The sequence below is a fragment of the Rhineura floridana genome, chromosome 10 (assembly GCF_030035675.1).
Source record: "Rhineura floridana isolate rRhiFlo1 chromosome 10, rRhiFlo1.hap2, whole genome shotgun sequence".
Lineage (NCBI taxonomy): Eukaryota > Metazoa > Chordata > Lepidosauria > Squamata > Rhineuridae > Rhineura > Rhineura floridana.
In genome coordinates this window covers 82929389-82954190 of record NC_084489.1, presented here as the reverse complement: position 1 = coordinate 82954190, position 24802 = coordinate 82929389, and the positions used below count along the sequence as shown (strand labels likewise).

The 24802-nt window shown below is 44.0% G+C and overlaps 1 protein-coding gene across 8 annotated transcripts in view; it reads left to right on the top strand.

Annotated features, from left to right (window-relative positions):
• CRHR2 (corticotropin releasing hormone receptor 2) overlaps nt 1-24802 on the top strand; it is a 218456-nt gene that overhangs the window by 180870 nt on the left and 12784 nt on the right. For all 8 annotated transcript variants that reach the window (XM_061586324.1, XM_061586330.1, XM_061586323.1 and 5 more), the window contains 3 exons: nt 10599-10684; nt 14467-14602; nt 16732-16773. In XM_061586324.1, the coding sequence (XP_061442308.1) occupies nt 10599-10684; nt 14467-14602; nt 16732-16773 (264 nt within the window). The remainder of the gene's footprint in view (nt 1-10598; nt 10685-14466; nt 14603-16731; nt 16774-24802) is intronic.

The following is a 24802-nucleotide window of genomic DNA, read 5'->3' as shown; positions in this document are numbered from 1 at the left end:
GGGCTCTGCGAGAATAGGATGCTGGGCTAGATTGTTTATTTATTTATTACATTTTATATCCCACCTTTCCTCCTCCGAGGAGCTCAAGGTGGCGTACATGGTTCTCCCCAATCCAGTTTATCCTCACAATAATCCTGTGAGGTAGGTTAGGTTGTGAGAGAGTGACTGGCCCAAGGTCACCCAGTGAGCTTTATGGCTGAGTTGGGATTCGAACTCTGGTCTCCCAGGTCATAGTCCAACACTCGAACTATCACACCACACTGGCTCTGGGCCACTGGCCTAATCCAGCAAGGCTCTTCTTGTGTACTTATGTTCAATATTGCTTCTAAGCCCCCTCCCGTGCAGTATTTTGGCCCCAGCCAAATTGTATTGCACAGAGGAATGTAAGAAGAGCCCTGCTGGATCAGACCGAATATCCTTCTAGTTCCGCATCCTGTTTCCCACGTCCAGGTGCCCCCAGGAAGCCCACAGAGAGTATGAAAGCAAAAGCCTTTGTATGTAGTTGTGCCTTCAGCATGTGTTCAGTGACATACTGTCTCTGAACGTGGAGGTTCATTGTCTTATCATCACCCTAGGATATCTTCTCTGCCGTTAATAGCAAACTCAGGTGGTGTGTGCCGACAGAAACTGAGTTCAAATGGGGCCACTGAGAAGAGAGAAGAAGATTATTGGCATGCTTGGGGGAACCTTGAGGTTTGCAAATGTACAAAAAGTCAATTTTTAAAAAATTCTAAGGGGATCACACACACACACACACACACACACAAACAGCCCAGTGAGGTGTCATGAAATGTTGAAGGTCAGGAAAGAACAGAAAGGGCAGCGGGATGGAATGGAATGTCCTGGAAAAGGGTACAGTTGGCTGACTGGATAAGACCCTTTATTTATTGTTGGAAGGTGAGGACGCATTGCAACATTTTGTTGCAGGTCCCACTTGTACATACTAGCAGTGAACTCAGATTGCTGAGTGCCTGTGCAACACTGTCTGACAGTGCCCATCTCCAGAAGTGTTGGCAAGCTAATGAAAGGTTATAAGGATTTAGACAATGCACAGAGCCATTGCACCATCAGCCGTGCTCCTGGGGGCCACCTGACTAATTGCAACTAGCTGCATTGCCGCAAGATCTGAATCACTCCGTGGCATTTGTGGACAGTGGGGAGAGCTTGTTAGCATCCTGAATTTCCAGTCGCTCAGTCCCCCCAGAGGAGTCGGCTAATTGACTCATAATGCACGGAATGTGCAGATCTAGCATTTAGCCTACAGCCCCTTTCATTTCCATCCTTCTCTGGCGTGCACATATTAATCAAGCTGCTGCTTTGCAGAGAGATCCGTTGCCACCATCTTCAGAAAATGCTTATGAAAAAAAAACACCTGCGATGGAACGTTCCTTAGGGCCAGGTTTGGGGAAGCCCATGGGCGAGACTTGACAAAGTATACTTCGTCCAGATGGCTGTTGCTGCCACCCACTTCTCTGGCTTTCTCTCTCTTGGGCCCAGCTGCATAGCTGCCTGAAGAGAGAAGACAAGGGGAAGAATAGCTGCCATACCTTCTTCTTCCTTTGGTCTAAGTGTGCTAGAGGTGATAAGTGGAGGAGGAGTGACAGCATAGAGGTAGAAAAACAGGGTCACAGGAAGAAGCACCTTGCCGGCCGGGGCAGAACAGACACACTAGTTCTTTAGTCATTGGGTTGCTGTTGGCGCAAACACACCGGCGGAATAAATCTGGCACTTCTGCCGGTGTGTTTGTGCCACATCGGCCTCTCCACTCCCTCCCCCGTCTCCCTCCCAGTAACTAACAGTGGTCCACCCACGAGCCACAGGGCTACAGGGGTGGCAGTGGGGCTCCTGATGGGTGGTGGTTTGTTTTTAACCACGCAGCCACAGACCTGCTCTCAGGAGCTTAAAATGCTTACAAAGTTAAAAGCGAGAAAGGGGGGTCGCAGGGATCACCTTGTAAGCACAGTAGGGACCCGTGTGTGGTTCTGTCCATCAATTATGTGGTTTAATCCATGGGTCAAAGTTGTGATCAGTGCATGGATCTTGGAGAGGGAATGGGAAGAGTTGCTCCAAAATGTGGAGCGAACCAGAATCCTCCCTGATCCTAACATCAATGAGCATCTGTCGAGGGCCACACAACAGCGAAGGGCTGAATGCCAACTAACGCCAACGAAAGAGGGGATAATCTATCCAAGCTGGGTTGTCTGTTCCTCATTTTTCCAGTCTTCAGATTTCCACATTTCTGTGGCAATTTGTGATTATTATTTTGTTTTAAAATGACCTCATGAAAATGCATCGGCAAATTTCTCTTCATAAACACAATTTTGTATGCAGTTTTGCTTAATACACACATTTTTTGCAAGGCATTTTCCCTGATCTAATGCATGCTAGGCATTGTTTTCACTAATATATGCTATTTTATGTATACTTTGTGTATGTGTGTGTGTGTGTGTATATATATATACAAAAACACATGGCTGGAGAACTGAATGGCAAATTGCGAGGAAGTGCAAACTATGAAGGATGGCTGGGCTGTTGCTTGGTGTATTATTTCAGAAAGTGCAGATCAGGTAGGCTCACCTTTAAATACGAACTGAATTTATTTTCTCCCTCGTCTCTATTTAATCTGTGTTCGAACAGCCCTTTCTGCCTTTGTCTTATGTCCAGCAATCAATAGAAAACCCAGCAATTGACATAAAAGTTCACCATTTCTCAAAGTTCTTATACTTTTATATCATCTCATTTTGGGTCTGTGACCATGTCCCCGGTAGTTCTGCGTGAATCCTAAAAGGACGCTTTTTGTGATGCATTAGTTTTTCAAAAGTGGCCTTTGCTATTGTACCAAGCAAGAAGAGAGAGAGGAAGACTTGCTTGAGAATGTCGAGGCAATTTGAAAAGGCAATTAAAGAGGAAGTTCGAGAGAGCATTAGTTCAGCAAGGTCAAGCTGACAGTGTGCAAAGCTTTGAAGAGATGATTGCTCTGCAATTCAGTTTGGGTTATGAAATTGCAGGATTTGTGATTGGTATTGCATTTGATACTTCGACAAAGAAAGATTTGTTGGTATAATAGCTTTGGTTACTAAGGAAGCATTGGCTGCTATGGGAGGACTTTGGAAATGGAACATGGTCTTGTAATTGATTTATAATAATATTTTTAAAAGCACAGATATGCAGATATATAACATTGTCCCTACCAACTCCAAATCCAGAACAGAGGAGATTCTGGAGTAGGCAACCAAAGAACCAATAGTTTTTAATCGTGCAATGAGAACATTAAAGTATGTCATCTGGTCTAAAATCGTAGAGTTTTTTGAAACCTGATCACTATTTATTTGCCTACTTACTTTTATAATATGCTGCTTAATTGAACAAAATATGTAAGCAATTCACAAGAATTACAGTCATAAGCAAAAGCAAGTAAACACATATCGCAATACAATTAAAACCCAATTTAAAAAATTAAGCAGAACATTAAAGCAGAAATACTGAGCAGTGTGTTCAGAAAATTAATTTGAAAGAAAATGAATAAAGCAAACATGGGGACATGAAAATATATTTTTCCTATATTGGATGTCACCCTTTGGAAACATCAAAGGTGTTCTGCATTATTACACAACATTAATTACTAATATTGTGGGGCTAGCACTAATTAATTAGCATCAAGCCACAGTACTGAACTTACAAGATCTGAACAGGAGGGTTTATAACAAATTTTATTGGAGGTTATCAACTTGAAGGCACATAACACACACACACACACTAAAGTCTTAGAGTGCTCTGAATCCTTGTTGTCATTATCAGAGTGAATATGAGTATGAATATTATTATTCCGAGGATCTGTTGTGGCTCTCCTCACCTTCTCTAGACTTCTGTTCAAACTTCACCTCACCTGGGGAAGGGTCATAGCTAGATGGGTGAAGCATCTGCTTTGCATGCAGAAGGTCCCTGGTTCAATCCCTGGCATCTCCAGGCAGGACTGAGAGAGAAGTCTGCCTGAAACCCTGGAGAGGCACTGGCAGTCAGTGTAGACAGCATTGAGCTAGATGAACCCACAGTCTGACTCAGTATAAGGCAGCTTCCTATTATGTTCTGCTGATTCCATGTTATAGGAGGGAGAAAGTACCAGGGAAAGAAAAAGGCATTGTTTTCTTTCCCTCCTTGTATTCATTGCATGAAGCGTTGTTTCTGTTCTGCTGCAGTTCGTCCATCAAAATGACATTATTCACCTCGCTGTCTGCTGTGGTGAAATTATGTCACTTGTGTAATTAATTGTGTAAATTACACAAGTTACATCGTCACTACATTATTCCACCCCATTCATATGATAACAAAGGGAAGGCAATGCAAGTGAGCGGGACACATTATCAATTCTGTATTGTTTGCAGACTGAAAGCTACAACAAGAGCAAATTCCAGTCGTACTCCCTAGAATGACTTCTGTTCCAGAAATGGAACAAATAAGCCAAAAGTGGCAATTTCCCCTCCCGTCTCTGTTTACGTCGGAATCCTCCAATATCCCTAGTGAGCACTACTGCAGATGTGTTTGTTTTGTATTCTAATCAGAGCTTGGAAAAGTTACTTTTTTGAACTACAACTCCCATGAGCCCCAGCCAGCATGGCCACTGGATTGGGCTGATGGGAGTTGTAGTTCAGAAAAGTAACTTTTCCAAGCTCTGATTCTAATACTCATGAAATTTCCGCATCCCACTGCAGAATACTTGCGTTCAAACTCACTTCAGAGCCTGCTTTTAGGAACTGCCACGTTAATGATACTGCAGGTGTAATGTATCCCCAACTCAAAGCTTCTCTTGGCCATGAGGTTCTACGCCAGCCTTCCCTGACCTGGAACCCTCCGGATGATTTGGATTACAGCTCCCATCAGCCCCGACCAGCACTGTTCCAGGTCAGGGAAAGCTGTTCTAGGGAGACTCAGCCACACTACTGAGATTATATGTGTAAAGTGTTGCACATGTTTATTATCTGTAGGCTGTCGCTGGGCTTCTGTGCGCTGCCTTCCCTCTGTCCCAGCACCTTAAATGCCAGCCAGGTCTAGCTGCAGGCTACGGCACCCGTGACTGGTATCACATGCAAGTGCAGGTCTTGCAGGCAGACCTGGGAACCTGCCAGAGCTACCAAGACAGTGTTATAGGACAAGGGGATAAAGAGGGAGCCTGAGCTGGGACCATTTAAACCAAAGATTGGGGACCTGTGTGGCCCTCCTGATGTTGCTAGGCTACAGTTCCCATCATCCCTGATCATTGACCCTTTTGGCAGCAGCTGGTGGAAGTTGAAATCCAACAGCATCTGTGTCATGGAGTTGGATTCCTCCTCTTCAGGACTTGAGGACTCTCAAGCAGAAGGGAAACGGACAGCCCCAGAAGTGTTCTCAGATGAAACTGCAGCGGTGGGGGCAGCCACCCTCTCCCTCCCCAGCCTGCAGATGTGGCACTGCCAGTCTGTGACTCCACAGCAGAAGACCCAGGAAGACCCGAGGCTTCCACACTCCATTGCAGGAGAAGATTACTGGGAAAGGCTGGGTCCTTTAAATAGAGCAGCGCCTTGCAGCACAGGTGGTGATAACAACTATGCTGCTCCTACTGCAGCTGCTACTACTATATAAGGGTTCAGTTTCAGCTTACATTTTAGCCTACTGCTTTTACTGATCTGTGGTGGGTTTTTTGCTTGGAAAAAATGTTGATATTAATATCAATATTTTTAAAGGAAATGTTGCCCTTTTGGAAGAAATATCAATATTTTAAAAGAAAATGTGAAAAAATTATCATTCTTACCGTCAATGTTTTAAAGGCAGTTTAAAACAACAACAACAACAACTCAGTTTTCAAAAGTAGCTGGGAAAATTAGCTACATTAAAAGCCGATCCTCAGCTATTGAGAATAAGTGAATTGATGGAAAATTCGGTACCAAATCCAAATTGGGCGGAATTCTAGCACATCCCTAGCTGGAGGGAGAGAGTGTGTAGGGGCACCAGAGAGATAGAGAGATGCCGAAGAGAGAAAAGAGAGAAGTGGCAGGGGAAGAGTGCAGTTGGAAGGCAAAAGGAGGAGTGGATGGAAGGTGTTTTAGCAAGGTACTTGGGATTAAACCAGGTTATAGGGAGGAGGAGGAGGGAGCCCAGAGGAGAATATGGCGGAAGCCACTTGAAGGGAACCAGAGTATGAAGGAGGCAAAAAGGAGAGAGAGAGACTTTCTTAGGCAAGGCAGCACAAAGGTAACCACAGGGCATTGGAGCTGCAGTTGTGGAGACTAGCCTATCCTCCCAGAGGTGAGAAATGCAAACAAGAAGGGCTGTTGCTCAATGAAGAGGGGCCATCACTGAGGGTAGAGCATCTCCTTTGCGTTTAGAAGGCCGCAGGTTCAATCCCCAGGGAGCTGCCTTATGCCAGATCAGACCATTGGTCCATCTAGCTCAGTATTGCTGACACTGATTGGCAGCAGCACTCCAGGGTTTCAGACAGGGAGTCTCTTCCAGCCCTACCTGGTGATGCCATTGGGGACTGGAGCTGGGATCTGCTGCATGCAGAGTGGATGCTCTACCACTGAGCGACGGTCCTTCAGGGAAGGGAAGGCATGTGCCGGAAGTGTCAGAGAGGCTAATGCACTTCTTTCCCTGTTCTTCGCTCCATTTCCAAGAGCACTTCAATCTCTCAATTACGGTGAAGCAGCAAAGAGACCTCGCTGTAGTGAATAGGGAAAACCTGTCTTTTATTCCTCTCCAAGGACAGAAAGGATTTCATTACTCTCCTGACCTTATTTCCCCCGTAACACAAGTCATCTTAGTTCAGCATTACTCCCATTACTGATTTTTCTCATTCTTCCCACCTACCCACCCCACTCCACTGATGCAAATGGAACATTTTTGTCTGCAGTAAGACTTGGGAGGATTCATGTTTGCGGCAAAGCCTAGGCTCCTGTCTGCCATTTTGCCTGGTAAATAAGGCACATCCCTTCTGAAATGCACAAAGTTCCTGATTAAATCCTGTCTAGCAGAGAGAGAGGGAAATCCGGTAGTAATTTACACCATGGTTGCCATCTTTCCCTGCTCACAGAAGGTGTCTACCATCTTCCCCCAACACTCAAAAGCTATCAAACTGACTACCTGGCAAAAGTGACATGATTGGGAGGAAACCACCAGCTGTCATTCAACACTAACGTGAGTCCTGGACTCTTAAAAATGGGCTGTAGCCATGCAGTCTTTCTCCCTCACTGACCCTCAGAAAACCTGCAATTGGCCATCTATGCTGTGTTACTCGTGAGGAGGCCAGACATCTATTTATAAGTAGCTAAGAACAGGATCGATAGAAAGGAACACAAAGGCTCTTTTCATATATTTTCTTGAAGCCATCTTCTGCTTTGCTCCAATTGTCTTCCTCTTCCTTGTTTGTTCTCACTAAATTTCATATAATTCATAGAATCGTAGAGTTGAAAGGGGCCTATAAGGCCATCAAGTCCAACCCCCTGCTCAATGCAAGAATCCAACTTAAAGCATCCCTGACAGGTGGCTGTCCAGCTGCCTCTTGAACACCTCCAGTGTTGGAGAGCCCATTGATTCCATTGTCATACCGCTCTAACGATTAGGAAGTTTTCCTGAGGTTCAGACAAAATCTGGCTTCCTTAACTTGAGCCCATTATTCTGACCTCTGGGGAGATCAAGAAGAGATTTGGTTGCTGGTGCCTGAAGTTGTGTTTATGCCAAACCCTAAAGGTTGTTGTAATCTTCCATGTGCCTGGGCACTGGGCGCATGCTACTTATGCGAATGGGTGGAGTCTGACAGGGAATGATCAAGCTGTGTTGATCTCTGGGATGGGATAGGCAGCTGGAGGCTTGCCCTGTTTTCCCAGTAAGCTAAGAGGGGGTTTACCTGGGTAGTGCAGTTTGTGCTGACTCTGAGCCCCTTTATAATAATTGCCTTGACCTCACGTCTGGGGCCAGAGGTTGCTTAGAAGGGGAGCGTGGTGGCAGCACACTGGATAGTTTTGGGATTCAACTAGCCTCCCTCAAGAGGCAGTTGTGCAGAGAACAGCGTAAGCCGGCTCTCCTAGCTGGCTTCTTCGATTACAATATGCCACCTCCTCACATGGGAAGAGAGAGGGGATTGTATCTGATGATTAGAAGATGGACTGACAGTGGGAATCTTGTACTGAAAGTTTAACTATACTGCTCAATGCTTATCTGGTGTATGAATAAGCACTAGGTAGTACTTCCTTCCATGCAGCATACTGCTGTCCTAGGGAGAAGGAAAAGTTGGTGTCATGTCTCCTGCATCCAAGTCCCAATGTTATCCTGAGGAGTATTCTGATAAATCCCAGGCCACCCCATTCAGGTTGAGGAGCACCCCCTTTACCCCCTGAGGATGTGGCTCTTCCATCACCCTTAGGCTCTGGATATGACTTCCTTATGGCTTCCCCTGCTCTCACAGCCATGCAGGCTGGATCAGCTGTGGCCCCTTTAAGGATCTGCAGACAGCTGTCCCGGGAGGGGAGGCAGGGGGCACCACTGGAAAGGAAAGCCTTCACTGAGACAACATCCTCCGTAGCTCAGCCAGCAGGCTCCACTGAACGCTGTCCAGGGTCCTGGTTTGGCTAGGCTGGGCTCTGGTAATTGCTTCCACCTCCCTTGAAATCCGCAAGTGAATAGGATAGTTATCTGCTTAAGCAAAATGAGACGTCCCTGAGGGACATGCATTGACAAGGGTGGTATACAGCACGGGCCCTCGCCAGATCTGTTCGGAACGATAACTTGCATTTGTCAGTTCCTCCTTCGGAGGAGAACCTTCTGAGGAGGAACTCTCAAATCGTAAGAACTGCTATTATTATTGTTGTTGTTGTTGTTGTTGTTGTTGTTATTATTATTAGTTTATTTATAGCCTGCCTTTTGGCCAAAGGCCCTCAAGGCGGCTTACAAAAAACACAAATATAAAATACAATATAAAAATGCATCAGTAAAACAATACAAAATACAATCTGCAAAAGTTAAATAACAATGCACATAGTAGCTCTTAATGGTGGCTTTATCCGTGGTACAAGTAACTGCATTTTCTGTGTTAAATTCCAGTCTCCTCCTAGCCAGCTGAATTGCATTTGCAACCAGGTCTATAGTTTCATATGTTTGTTGTTGGGAGGGGAATGTCCTGATTTTCTTGGACGTCCAGCTGCCCCGGCGAGACGACAGAGGGCAACCCTACTGCCCCTCTGGGGACTCCAGGGGTGACTTGCGCGGAACCTCCTCCTCCGCTGCTGCCGCCACCGCCACCCATATCACCCCCGTCCCCGCTTAGGGTGGCATCAGTCTAGCTATAGACGGCTATATTCAGTCAAGGCAAATATCAGTCTGCTACTCCATCCCTCGGTCATATCTACCAGCTGTCATTTTCCAGAGGCTTCACAGAGAAAGGGCATGAGTGACCTGTAGCTCTCATGTCCCAGTTCACAGAAATTATCTTTGTAAGAAGTGCCTCATTGGATCAGACAAGGGCCCAGCTGGCCTCACATTGTGTGCCCAGCCAGATGCCTCTAAGAGCTCATAAGCAAGGCATGCAGGCCATTCTTCAGTGTTTGCCCCGCCTATTTGCAATCTGCTTCTGTTCTGTCATCATTCCTTCTAGTTCTGATGTTCAGGATGCCAGTGCCATTGCAAATGTAACTAAAACACCACCACCCACCCACAAAAAGGGATATATCATCAGGGAGTCCCAAGGTTTGCATAAATGCAAAATATCTGTAGGGAAAAAAAGTCTAAAGGAGTGTTAAACTTTTTTTAAAAAACCAGCCCAATGACAACTGAGCATGCTCAGTGAGCATGGAATGCTGATTGACTGTTAGGGAAGTAGTAAACAGAGGGAGGCAATGGTAAACCCCCTCTGAATACTGCTTACCATGAAATCCCTATTCGTAGGGTCACCATAAGTCGGGATCGACTTGAAGGAGACATGTTTACTGGAAAGAAATTAAAACATACACAGTACCCATGGCCACCTCACAATGAGAAGGTAAGCCCAGAACCCCACACCCTCTGAAATTCTAAAGAAATTCTAATGTGCCCTGAAAGTGAAGCAAAATAATGGAAACTACCTTCACAGGGGAAGAAAATGCATGAGAAATTGGAGGACAGATTTTGGCACAGCCCTGTTATTACATCCACAAATCTGGAAGAAAGATATGGAAGTGTGGAGCCTCCAATTGCTTACAACTTGGAAATATTCTAGGTAGGGCCTCCAGGGGTACATAAAATTGCTCTGAGGAGTTGCCAGTTGCCAGCTCTTATTTCAGATAACCATTTTTCCTCCCTGCCTCCTTCGATATTTTTTGGCTCAAGACTAGAATGAGTGTGCCTTAATTTTGTCTGAACATTTTGCTCCTATATTGAAACTCATCTCATACAGTATAGGTAGAAAAGAGGAAGATGGTAGGAACTGATCTCCAGGAAGGAGACCAATTTAATTTTCATTAATGTCCCTTATTACATTCCAACCTGCACCAGAGAAGGTTCCTTTTGGATTGCACAGACACATTGATCGTTTGGTTATGCATTCTACATATTTAGGTTTGCTGATCTAGTTGTCTCTTTCCCCTTTTGTCTTACAGATAAACTTTGTATTTCTGTTTAACATAGTTAGGATTTTAATGACAAAACTGAGAGCTTCAACAACATCAGAAACAATACAGTACAGGTAAGCCAAATACTGCTGAAAGTATCATCCCTTATATACCCAACTGATCACTGCATTTTGCAGGAGAAGTCCTCCTGGAGATGTCATCTTATCAGCAGGTTTCTCCTATACAATATAGGGTCTTTAGCATTGTAGCGCCTACCCTTGGGAATTCGGCCCCATTAAATTTAGAAAAGACAATAATGCTGGGAAAAACAGAAGGGAGTAGAAAAAGAGGAAGACCAAACAAGAGATGGATTGATTCCATAAAGGAAGCCACAGACCTGATCTTACAAGATCTGAACAGGGTGGTTTATAACAGATGCTGTTGGAGGTCACTGATTCATAGGGTCACCATAAGTCATAATCACCTTGAAGGCATATAACAACAACAACAACAATTTTATTATTTATTTTATTTATTTATTGGATTTATATCCCACCCTTCCTCCCAAGGGAGCTCAGGGTGACAAATATATCAACAAAACAATTTAACAAGAAAAAGAAAAGTATTCTAAAAACAGAGTAAAAACATTCTGAAACACAATTACAGTTAAAAACATTCTTTCAGCAGTGGTACTTGGGTTGCCATATTAGACAGATGGCATCCCTACTATCTTTTCAGACATCTTCTTCCCAGTCTGCATCTGCATTGGAATTGTTTTTATATATGGAATTGTGTTTAGATGTTTTTATCATACTTTTTTATCACTGATGTGTTTGCCACCTTGGGCATCTTTGGAAAGAAGGGCAGGATATAAAGTTAATAATATAAATGAATATTGCTAGTAGAAAAAAAATCTAGATTTTGTCCTGATCCACGGAGAAGCCCATCATAGCAGATAAGTGAAGGCCCAAGTAAGGGGCAGGTCAGTAGTTCTAGACAGACAGGAAGGTGAGGCAGGGAAGGATCAGCACATTGGAGAGAAACCTAAGTGTGGGTTGCAGGTCCACGATTGCTAGTCCTTCAGCTGAGACAAGCCATACAAGTTGTCTCAGCAGTGTCCTGGAGTAGCTGGAAGATCTTTATAGCCTGGGCTAGGCATTTATTGACTACAGGCCCCACCCCCCAAAATGCTCTATCTGGTCAGTTAAAGGGCCAGTGTCTTTCTCTGCAGCCATTGGCTTCTTTTTGGTACTGGGATATGGCACCAGGACTCTTCTAATCCTCAGAGTCTGTGGACCAGTCATTGGAGTCTGGTAGCAGAGGGGTCCCCTTGGGGTCCTTGGGAGGAGATGTGGGCTCCAATGACTGCAGTTCCACATAGAACGGACCAGGGAGAGAAGGTGGCAAAAGACCATGAGTTATAGCCAGCTAAGTTCTACTCAGAGTAGACCTGTTGCCATTAAGGAACCTAAGCTAGTCATGTTAATTAACTTCAGGTCTACTCTGAGTTGGAACTAGCATTGGATACAACCCCATGCATCCCCAGGAAAGGCTGGGGTGGGGGAAATGTCACCCTCCCAACAAGGGTCATTGGTGTGGGGAGGGCTTCTGTTGCCCCTCATGGAGTTTTGCTTAAGGGTGCTGAGAGTTGTTTGGAGACCCCCTCACAGAGCTACAATTCCCAGAGTGATTAAACAATCAATCCCTCTTCCCAAGGAACTCTGGGAACTATAGCTCTGTGAAGGGAATAGGGGTCTCTGAACAACTCTCAGCACCCTTCACAAACTGCAGTTCCCCTGGATTCTTTTGGGAAAGCCACAACTGTTTAAAGTGATATGATACTGCCTTAGATGTACAGTGGAGATGGGGCCATGTTCTTGGTAAGGAAACATAGAATAGTATAGTTGGAAGGGGCCTAAAAGGCCATCTAGTCCAACCCCCTCCTCAATGTAGGAATCCAAATTAAAGCATCCCCAACAAGTGGCTGTGCAGCTGCCTCTTGAATGCCTCCAGTGTTGGAGAGCCCACCACCTCCCTAGGTCATTGGTTCCATTGCCGTACTGCTCTAACAGGACGTTTTTCCTGATGTTCAGATGAAATCTGGCTTCCTGTAACTTCCGATTATTCCTGCTCTGAGCAGAATGCTGCTGTGTTACTGCCCCAGCTAAGACCCTTCATGTCAAGGGAAGTGAAGAAGCTTATTCCTTCCCTCAAACTCAGCTCTTACGGAGTTGCACTGGGTTTGGGGTTGAGCAATATTCCCCTTGTCGCAGCCAGGTCTTTAGTGAGCACAACACCTATCCTGCAGTCCCAAGCTGGACTGAGCAGCTGCCCTGAGCTATTGAGGAGAATCCACTGGCAGCAACAACCAAACAATATAGGGCCAGGGGGTGGGGTAGAGGGGAGACTTCCTTTTACTTCCCTTCCTCTCCTCTGATTTTAACGGCTTGGCAATTCATCACCAAATTCCCAGCCACACTGAATGGGAAGCAAGAAAGCAGATGGAATCTGCAAACAGGAATCTTCTAATTAAAGTCATAGTAGCCCTTAAAAGGTTTAATAGCACTTTGAATTTCAACTCTGGACAGGCTGATGCTACAGTTGCATTTTTTTGTCAAACAATGGGGGGGGAAGAAATGTGACAAATCAGGTCTGAAAAAAATATGGCAGGACAGCATAGGAAAATGGGGTGCAATTGTATGTTATGTTATGTGGATTCTCTGTAAAAAGTAAATGAACAAATTATGGTATTTCCAGCAGAAAGGGAAGCAACTTCATTGACGAGTAGCTAACATTTTTTAACACATAAGTAAAGCCAATCCCCTAAGTTGTTTTCTAAAATCTGAGGGAAGCTATTGGAAATTCCCTGAGCCTCGACTGAGATCCTGAAATTTCTCTGGCCTTTCATCCGACACATACCTTAGAAACTACCTTCAGCTCAGCAAAATCAATCTCATTCAACTAAACATGTAATTTTAGCATTCCTTCACTTTAATCTTTCTGAAGTCACTTGAGTGTCATGGTTTGATTTCATTGTAAAAGAAAGCAGTTATTATAGAGAAAATTAAATATAGAGTTGTTATGATTGGAATCATGCTCAAAAATGTCACTGCCAAATGTGATGTCTCAGTTTAACATTACCTTCCATTTAATTATAGTGTTAGTTATTTGTATGTTGTAGTCTGGCTCAGTTTAAGAATATTTTATAACAATGAAATGTACATTTGCTTACCACAGGGCAGGGGTGGGAAACCTGTGGTCCTCCAGATGTTGTTGGATTCTAACTCCCATCAGCCCCAGCCAGCATGGCCAATAGTCAGGGATGCTGAGAGCTGTAGTCCAACAACTTTTAGAGTACCACAGGTTCTTCATCCTTCCTATATGGGAACACAAATGACCCCTCCAGACTGGTGTTTCATTGTGAGTGTATTCTGCACCATGTTATTGATTCAATAATAGTGCATTAGTGGTGGATGTATACTGGACCATCCACACATCATTCCACTTGATTGTTTGTTCTGTGATTATTTGTTCTCCAGTCACCTGGAAGGGCACTTTTGTGCTATAGTGCAACAAAAGCGGAACAACAACAAAAAATCCAAGAATATTTGTGACAGGAAAAATTACAGGATTTCAGCAGGAAGTTATGGGACATGCACTGATTAGGAATGAAGCAATACGCGCACCCCAAACGTTTGCAGATGCAAACGATATTATTGAAACCAGGACCACATAAGCCACCCCAATACCATCATGACCACAAATAATCATGAATGCAGAATAGAAAAGGACATCTGGAAGGGCCCAGATCAGAGTCAACTTTGTTGGGTTCGTCGGGGACGAGTTGCCTTGTATCAGCGCTTCTCCTTTTCCTGCCCTTTGAATGAACTTTTCCCCTTTGGTCTCCCCTTCACAGGAAGGCTGTCAAAGCAACGTTAGTCCTTCTGCCTCTTCTGGGGATTACCTACATGCTCTTCTTTGTTAACCCCGGGGAAGATGATATCTCCCAGATCTTTTTCATCTACTTCAATTCCTTCTTGCAATCTTTTCAGGTAGGAGATGTTAAAGAAATGCATGAAATGGGCAGCATTTTTCCAAGACCCAGCAGTGGTCAACACCTGAACTAGCACTGCCTTGACAGGTGTGTTACACTGTCATTCACTATTATTGTTATTGTTATTTATACCCCACCTTTTGGCCAAAGGCCCTCAAGGCGGCTTACAAAGAAAAATAAACACAAGTATGAAAATACATCAATAAAAGCAATACAATTTACAAAAATTAAACTAAATAACAAATAACATTATTAAGAAAAAAAATGTCCAAGAAAAATTTTGAACAAGTGAATTCGTTACTGCTTCATTGCGTGATCGACGAGGGATGATAGCCAGTGTTGGTAACAGGAATGCCTTGTGGACTGCATGTGGCAGCCAATAGCATGATGTATTATTATTATTTATTACATTTATATCCCACCCTTCCTCCCAGTAGGAGCCCAGAGCAGCAAGCAAACAATACTAAAAACACCGTAAAACATCATAAAAACAAACTTTTAAATGTATTTAAACAACACATATTTAAAAACCTATTAAAACAGAACATTTTTTAAAACATCTTTCAAAAAAAAAGCTGTAAAAACTCTTTAAAAGCAGTTCCAACACAGATGTAGACTGGGATGTCTCTACTCAAAAGGCTTGTTGAAAGAGGAAGGTCTTCAGTAGGCGCTGAAAAGATAACAGAGATGGCGCCTGTCTAATATTTAAGAGGAAGGAATTCCAAAGGGTAGGTGCCACTACATTGAAGGTCCACTTCCTATGTTGTGTGGAATGGACCTCTTGACAAGATGGTACCTGCAGGAGGTCCTCACTTGCAAAGTGCAGTGATCGACTGGGTATATAAGGGGTAAAACGATCTTTCAGGTATCCTGGTCCCAACCTGTATAGGGCTTTGTACACCAAAACCAGAACCTTGAACTTAGCACGGTACATGTTTATGAAGACATGTATCTGTTTAAAGAGATTTGTTCCTCGGATCGATTTATGCACAGCCAGCCATAGATCTAGACCGGGCATGGCTAATCTGTGGTGCCTTCCAGATCTTGCTGGACTGCATCTCCCATCAGCTCTAGCCAGCAAGTCCAATGGTCAGGGATGGCGGTTTTATTCTGTTTTTATTACTACCTCTTAGTCACCTGGAGTCTCCCTGGAGAAATGAGAGATAATTTTTTTAATTGTAATTTTATTTAACCAAATTAAAATACCACCTGAATGTAAAGACCTCTGAGCAGTTTACCAAAAACATTTAAATTGCCGATAAAACAGTAATTGCAAACACATTGAAAACGATGAAAACAGCTACTAACTAAAAAGATTAACACAGATCAACATGTATATGTCTGGTAAAGTTTGCCTAAACCGAAAAGTTTTAAACAGGCCCCAAAAGGAACACAGCAAAGGCACCTGCCTGTTGTCAATAGGCAATGAGTTCCAAAGAGTAGGTGCTGCCACCTTGAAGGAACGATTTCTTGCAAGTGCAGAATGAATATGATGTGGTTGTAACAGTGCCTGTTCTGCAAAGTGAAGTGCTCGAGTGGGCGCATATGAGCGAAGGCAGTTCCACAGGTAAATTGGTCCCAAGCTGTTAAGGTCTTTATTTACTTGTAGTAACACCCTGAACTTAGTGCGGTAACAAATGGGCAACCAGTGCAGATCTCTGAGCAGAGGTGTTATATGCTGATATTCTGCTAGGATAATGCTACATTGTGGAGATGTATTTAAAATTAAACCTAAAGCTCAGGGATCAATGTGTTTCTGTAGAAAGTTTGACTGACAGACATCAGAAATACACACAGACATATAGTATTTTCTGCATTTTAGTTGTATTTCATGTATTTTAATTTTACTCTGTTTTTGTTTTTTATTGTGTACAATTTTATTATGTATGTGTGTGATTTTATTGTAAGCTGCCCTGAGTGCCCTCTTATAGGGTAGAAGGTTGGGATAGAAATAACAACAACAACAACAACAACAATAATAATAATAATAATAATAAAAGTAAACATAAATTGGGGGAGGTGTGATGTTTAACCCAGAAGTTCCAGTCGTTTTCTGTGCATCTTTTCATCATCCTTTGTGGTGGAGAAAAAAATGATCTCACACCAATTTCCTTCTATTTCTTCCAGGGTTTCTTTGTGTCTGTGTTTTACTGCTTCTTGAATGGTGAGGTAAGTTGGGTTCTCCCCTGCCTGCACATTCACACGCAGAAAAGCTCATGGTTTTTAGCAAAACCAAAACAGCCCTACTTCCTAATATTAAAAGGACCATCCAACCTTTGATATGCTTGTTCTCCCAGTGCCCTAGGAAGGGAGGCCTCTATTATTTCCATTTTATGCAGGGAAGACTGAGGTGCCAGGTAAGTGGCATGTAAGCTTATTCATAGTTTGGGAGGCTGGATTTCAATCCAGGCTAAATGTGTTTATCCTATTTGTATCTGGCTCTCCCCTCTGGAACGCAAGGCATCATAGAATGACAGAGGTGTGCAGTTAGAAGGTACCTGAAAGGTCAGCCACTCCAACCCTCTGATTTAATGCAGGATCCACAACATACGTGGGATTATTCATGTTATCCTTACAGCAGTTTACAGGGCTGAATATGACAAATCCTAATGTTGCCAATGACCTGGCAAAATGTTATAAATCCATATCTGCAATCCAAACGCTTGTTTTGAAAAGTACATCTCAAGAGGTAGATCCCAGATGGGCAAGCACACGTTTGAGACGTCAGAAAGCCGTGAATCCCTGTCAAGTGTACACAGCAGGAAAACCTGCGTATGTTTGTGTGCCAAATGCACAGACAGTGCAAACCTATGGCGATAGCTCATCGCTCTGCAGCAGAACATCTCCCTTGCATGCAGGAAGTCCCAGCTTCAAAGCCCGGATCTCCAGCTTTTAAAGATGCAGAAGACCTCGTGGAGGCCGGGCCTGGCAACCAAGAGGTCTTCTGTATCTTTAAAAGTTGTGCAGGGGGAAGGGAGAATCCCACCTTGTGATTTTTCCCATTACAGGGTTGCAAGAACACTTGCACTTGGCTGACTTTCTCTTCTAAAGATACAGGATCAGTCTCAGGCCCTGAGCCTGGCAACCCTAATACTGAGCTAGATGGGCCTGTGGTTTGACTCAGTATATTCCTATATATTCCTATATTCTCTTCTGGAAGTGGGGCAAGCACCTTACTTGTTCCCAAGCCATTGCCCTGACTGACAATGTGCCACATCTGCAGTGGAGAAATGTTCCGCTGTTTATGCATTTGCTGAACAAGGGAAAAATATCAGCCATTTCCTCTAGCAAAGTTTTAAAGCTGACTTCCTCTTCCCCCCTCTTCCCCCCCTCTTCTCATTGCAGGCCGTTTTATTTCCCACCCCCTTTCAGTCCATTGCACTCTGGGGAGATGTCTCCCCACCTTCCATCTCTGTGCCATTCATTGCGTGCTCATCTTCTCCAATGAAGCAGAGCTGCCCTAATAGTTTTTTCTCCAGCCCACTTCTCTGAAGGCCTCTAATAACAATTCCATTCATTCCAGAATCTTTTTCTATTTCTTTTCCACCTTTTGTGAGCTGACCTGACTGCCACTGAATACAGCATCCCATTAGCTGTGGCATAACAGCATTGATTATAATAATTTCGGGACTCATTTGCTTCTACATTTCCCTGCTCGCCACCATCCAATCCCTGCAAAGCAGAGGCCTCATTTGTCGAGCTGTTTGCCGTGACCATCCCACTCAGCGCTTGCAATGATTCTAGTACTTGAAACATACAAATGGGAAGATCAATCATGTCACTCCACCACATTTCTCAGTGGCGGTTTTCTCCGATTTGCATTGTTCAATCGATGGCGCACTTCTGTAAATCACTCTAGACACAGGAAAGCGAGAAGGAACAGATAAAGCGGCAGGCACCAAGTGTTGGCATAAGAACATAAGAAGAGCCTGCTGGATCAGGCCAGTGGCCCATCTAGTCCAGCATCCTGTTCTCACAGTGGCCAACCAGGTGCCTGGGGGAAGCCCGCAAGCAGGACCCGAGTGCAAGAACACTCTCCCCTCCTGAGGCTTCCGGCAACTGGTTTTCAGAAGCATGCTGCCTCTGACTAGGGTGGCACAGCACAGCCATCATGGCTAGTAGCCATTGATAGCCCTGTCCTCCATGAATTTGTCTAATCTTCTTTTAAAGCCGTCCAAGCTGGTGGCCATTACTGCATCTTGTGGGAGCAAATTCCATAGTTTAACTATGCGCTGAGTAAAGAAGTACTTCCTTTTGTCTGTCCTGAATCTTCCAACATTCAGCTTCTTTGAATGTCCACGAGTTCTAGTCTTATGAGAGAGGGAGAAGAACTTTTCTCTATCCACTTTCTCAATGCCATGCATAATTTTATACACTTCTATCATGTCTCCTCTGACCCGCCTTTTCTCTAAACTAAAAAGCCCCAAATGCTGCAACCTTTCCTCGTAAGGGAGTCGCTCCATCCCCTTGATCATTCTGGTTGCCCTCTTCTGAACCTTTTCCAACTCTATAATATCCTTTTTGAGATGAGGCGACCAGAACTGTACACAGTATTCCAAATACGGCCGCACCATAGATTTATACATTGGCATTATGATATCGGCTGTTTTATTTTCAATACCTTTCCTAATTATCGCTAGCATGGAATTTGCCTTTTTCACAGCTGCCGCACACTGGGTCGGGCATGGTTGGGTATCTGCTGAGGGCCCACATTCCAGCAGGGGTTTACCCACCCACAGGGGCCACCTCTCACCAGCCATGCTCGAGCCCTCCTTGAGTTCTCCGGCATAGCTGGAATGTTTCCTGGAACTGGGATAATGCCTCCTGTTTGTCATGATAGAGGTATGTGTGACATGTGTAGACAGAGTGAGTAGAAGTGTGCATGTAGCCTATTGTTATACAAAGGTAAGAGTCGCATTGATTCTACCCACTTTTCCTCCTGGCTCCACTCACCATGAGCATGTGGCCCTCAGAAGGCTGACCATGAGGGGATGCGGCCCTTGGGCTGAAAAGAGTTCCCTACTCCTGTTTTGTAAGCTTGCAGTAAGATACTCTGGGTATCTGGGGAGCAGCAGGATAGCAAACGTTTAATATAAAATAAAAGCAGCTAAGGGGAGTTTAATGGGGGAAAGGTGGGCAAAGGAAGGGGTAAGCACTCCCTTTCCCCTCCATCCTTTCTTGATACAAGCCACCCCTTCCCCATGGCAGCTCGCAAGGAGAAGGGGCTGTCGGGGCATCATTACATACGGCTGCAAGGGTAACGTTTAGTTTGCTGCAATCACAGAAGGTTTGAAAACCGCTGCTCTCAATTATTTAGAATTAAAGTGAGGAGCTTTCACTTGTTGTCCAGAAGAGACAGAAGAGAATTGGGAGGGCAGTGAATTGCTGGGGTTTCCTAAGCTTGGTCCTGTCTGTGCAGGTGCTGCCGGTAGCAGAACCGAAGGAGTGGATTTCTGCCAGCTTTGGCTAGCATGCCAGCTGCAACCCCCTCTAGAGAAGCCTCAGTTATGCATGCACAAGTTACACCCAGACTAGGGCATGGTAATGCAGTCTAGGTAAAGGGGGTCACTGTCTGCACCCCTATTTGTATCTCTTGGCCCCAGCACTCTGTGTGGTGGGAAGGGCCATAACTCAGTGGCAGAGCATCACCAGATGCAGAAGGTCCCAGGTTCAATCCCTGGCATCACCAGGTAGGGCTGTGAGAGACTCCTGTCTAAAATACTGGACAGCTGCTGCCAGTCAGTGTAGGTCATATTAAGCTATATGAGCCAGTATAAGGAAGCCTCCTATATGCCTAAGTTCTTCCCATGTTTCCTTTTTCTGTCCATGGAGGACAAGAGTAGCCTTACACAGACAGCTCAGTAGCAGGACTCAGCCATATTCCCTCCTCTCTGTTGGTGATCTGCCATCAGCTAAGCAGCACGGGGCAGGGAAGGGGAGATCCCAGGAAAGTCAACTTCCCCTCCCTGCAACACCCATCGCCCTGCACTGTTGAACGGATGGAAAATGACAGCTCATCAGGGAGAAAAGGGGGGCTGAGGAGAGTGGCAGCAAGGCCGGCTCTACCTTTAGACAGAATGAGACAGCTGCCTCAGGCAGCAGATGCTAAGGGGCAGGAAATGGTGGGGTGGTCGGTAATGTGGTGGAGAATTCGGAAGTGCAGGGTCCCTTCATGACAGTCACAGCCACACACACACCCTTTTTTGCTTTTTGCTGCTGGGTCGAGATCCTTGTTAAATGCCTTCTCCCACAACAACAGATGCCCCTAGGAGCCAATCAGCATGAAAGGGGAGAGTGTAAGCTACTGAAAAGAGTCTTCTCAGTGTCTGACTCACCTTTCATTCTGATTGGCTACAATCAGCAGGAAAGGGCAAGGATGCATGTTAGAAGACTCTTCTCAGTGCCTAACAGACTTCCCTTTCATACTGAATGGCTCCTATGATGCTAGAGACACGGGGACCCTGCTCCCCAAAAAGGTAAGGAGTATAAGACCCCCCCAAGACCTCGGATGACTATACCCCTTGGGGTGGGGGGGTGTTTGAAGCCCCCTAAACTAGCCTGCTGCCTTCAGGGATGGTGGCTTGTGTTGAAGTAATTTTCAACTGCCTATAACAATGGGGGAAGAAATTCTATTCAGTTTGCATTTCAAGGTGAACCTACATAATTCTCATTGTGCAAAACAATACAGGGGCTGCAACGCACCCATACTTCAAAATCCTCTGAATAAAGAATTTGTACAAAAATGCATAAGCTGTGACGAACTGTCCATAAAACTGCATGGAAACAACATTCAAACATCCTTTATTTTGGGGGGGAAATTGCTTTGCAGAAATGTGTATCTTAGGCAAAAACTGCATAGAAAAATGTGCATGACAAGAGAAATTTGTGCTAAAATTCTGATGAATTTTCATGAAGACTTTTTTTAAAAAAAATTGCAAACTGATGTGGAAATGTGGGGAACTGCACTTAAGACTGGAAAAATGAGAAACTGAGAGAACCCCAAATGGACAAATTTGCCCAATCCTAATTGCCAGTCTGGTCAGCTTTTGTAGTGAAAATGGGGCCTAGGGCCATCTTGTCCTTTGCTTCTGTCTTGGGCTGGCTCTGGGGATTTGGCAGGGGGAGAGGCCAGTGGTGCACGGGGAGGCCCCATGAGATGGCAGTTCCTTATCCCTATTTTCACATTTGAAGGATCCTTGCTTCCTGAGGGAGGCTTGGAGGGTGATGACAAGGGAGAAGGCCTTTTCAGTGGTGGCTCCCCATCTGTGGAATATGCTCCCCAGTGAGGTCCACCTGGCGCCTTCGTTGTCATCTGTTCGGTGCCAGGTAAAGACATACCTTTCCTCCCAGGCATTTGATAGACTGAGATAATGTTTTGTTTTTAATATGCTACCAAACCTTCCTGTGGCTGCGGGGGTGTATGTGTGTGCAGTCACTATTGTTTTGTTTTTGTTTATTGTTATGTTTTTATAGTCCAATCCAATCCAATTATTTATTACGGTCATAGACCAAAACACATACATACAAATTAATACATAGCAGTAAAAGTAGCAAAATACAATAAACATTTAAAACTCTAAAAACAGTTGATCGGTTAAAAGTTTCAATTAAAAGTTAAACTACAAATATCTCTACCCCGTGGTTATCAAAGATCTTCTACAAAGAATAGCAGCAGAGCAATAGCTGGCAACCTTAGCTGTTACCAATGGGGAATAGTCAGATAAAAGATGATCTACATAAAAAGTTTCAGACCTACCAGGGAGATCTTGTAGAATGGGAGAAATCAGATGGGATCTAAGATCTCGGTAAAAAGGACAGAAGAGTAGTACATGACCGATCATTTTTACTTCTTCATTACCACACGGACACAATCTATTTTTATACGGTATTTTTTTATAACGCCCTTCCAGTAGAGCCGATGGAAGAATATTAAACCTTGCCCATGTAAAGGCTCTTCTAAATCTAGGTAAGGTTAGAGTATTTAAATAAGGAGCCATTACAAATGGCCTTGGATTGTATCTGTGCTTAGTGATCAGCAGCAGATGACCCTGGAGATCTACATCTCGTATCCGTTGTGTTATGACTTCTTTAGCTTTTATATAACCCAGACTAATAATCATTGGCAGGGAAAATCCTAAACTTGATATTTTAGCATTGATCATCTTCTTCCACTTAGATTGGAAGGCATCCGAAAGTGTGAGTGGTGTCAGACCCACGGGGGTGAATATCATCTTCAGCCAGGAATTAATTCTGTATGACCAAACACGTGATTCAGTAGTAGGGAGCCCTACCTCCAACCGGAGAATATTGCTGGGAATACAACGAGGGGCAGCCAGCACAGATCTAAGAAAGCTATTTTGCACTGCTTCAAGGGGAGAGTAATTCTCATAAGTACTGGCTTGAGCCCCATATAATAGCTGAGGTATGATCTTCATAACAAATACCTTAATTGCTGCAGGAAGGTATTGACCACCCCTGTTATAATACAAGGAGAGAAGAGCTCTCGTGGTTCTTTGGGCGTTGGATATAGCAGCTTTTAAATGTGGACCCCAGGATCCCTTAGATTGAAATGTCACTCCCAAGTATTTAAAGACTTCTACTTGGTCAATTGGGTGCTTCTGAATCCACCATAAGTGTTTAGGCTTTTTGTTGGAAAATACCAAGACTTTTGTTTTGTCGTAGTTAATTGACAGAGACTCAACGTTGCAATAATTTGCAAGTGCTGCCAGAAGACATCTCATGCCCACACATGAGCGTGATAGCAGGGCTATATCGTTCGCGTACATAAGAATGGGCACGGACTTTTCATTCAAACTTGGTGAATGTGAGTGCACCCTATGCAGACTATCTACTAACGAGTTGATATATAGATTAAAAAGAAGGGGGGGCCAGTATGCATCCCTGTTTCACCCCCTTATAAGTAAATATAGGTCTTGTTAGATGGCCTGCCTTGTTACACCTGACACGTAGACAGGTATTAGCATATAGGCCACGTATTAAACACAGTAATCTCTTATCAATGTTAGTGGCCTCTAATTTCTCCCATAGCCGTTCCCTAGATATAGAGTCAAAGGCTGTCCTAAAATCTATAAAAGATACATACAAGGAGCCTCCTGGATAAGCAGTATACTTATTGGCTAGATGTTGTAGAACAAAAATATGGTCTGACGTAGAACGCCCCGTTCTAAAACCAGCTTGTTCCTCTGCTATATTATTATCCTGGTCAACCCATTCTTTGAGTTTGTCATAGAGATGGATGGCATAGAGCTTACTAATAATGGTAAGTAAACTGATCGGCCTATAATTAGTTGGATTATCTCTAGGGCCTTTTTTATGTATGGGAACTATTATTGCAAGGCCCCAATCCGGTGGAATTACAGTTGACTGATCTATCATAGTGAATAGCACCGCTAATATCGGAGCCCACCAATCAGGATTTGCTTTAAAAACTTCTGCCGGAATATTATCCGCACCTGGGGCTTTGTTAGATTTTAATCTAGCTATAAGGGAAATAATTTCCTTTGCAGAAACTGATGACCAGGCCGGCAGGTTAGATCTAGTCAGTTTGGGCTCAAGGGCAGAGTTCTGGTTTCGCATATAGAGTTTAGCAAAATAATTCTCCCAGGTAGTAACTGGAATATGGCAATCTACGTTGGAATGATCAGTTGGCCATCCCTGGACAACCAGTTTCCAAAATAGAGAAGAATCCTTTGATTTCGATGCATTGATCAAATGTTGCCAGTTATCCCTCAGGGCAAGTTTCTTTTTCCAGGCTATAAGATGTTTAAAGCATTTCTTTAATTCTAGATACTCTAAAAGTGAGGCATACGAATTATTAGTTTTATAGTTCTTATAAGCTGTTATCAAATGTTTTTTCTTCTCTACACAGTCAGAATCAAACCAGGGCTTTGATTTTGAAGTCAAATAATTTATGGCTATGAGTGGGGAGCAATGTATTTTGTAGAACAACAGAAAGTTGCTGAAAGGCCTGATATGCAGCTGCCACTGAGGTTGCATTAAGCAAAAGTTTTCGAAGAGATTTGCACTGGCTGGCATTTAATGTGTCTCTTAGATTTTTCTCTGTTTTGGGGAGCCATTTAATACGTGATGTGTGTATTTCCAAATCCGCATTTATAATTGGCTCTTGATCCGCGTAAATTTGTTGATTACCACATTTCAAGAGGAGAGTTATAGGGAA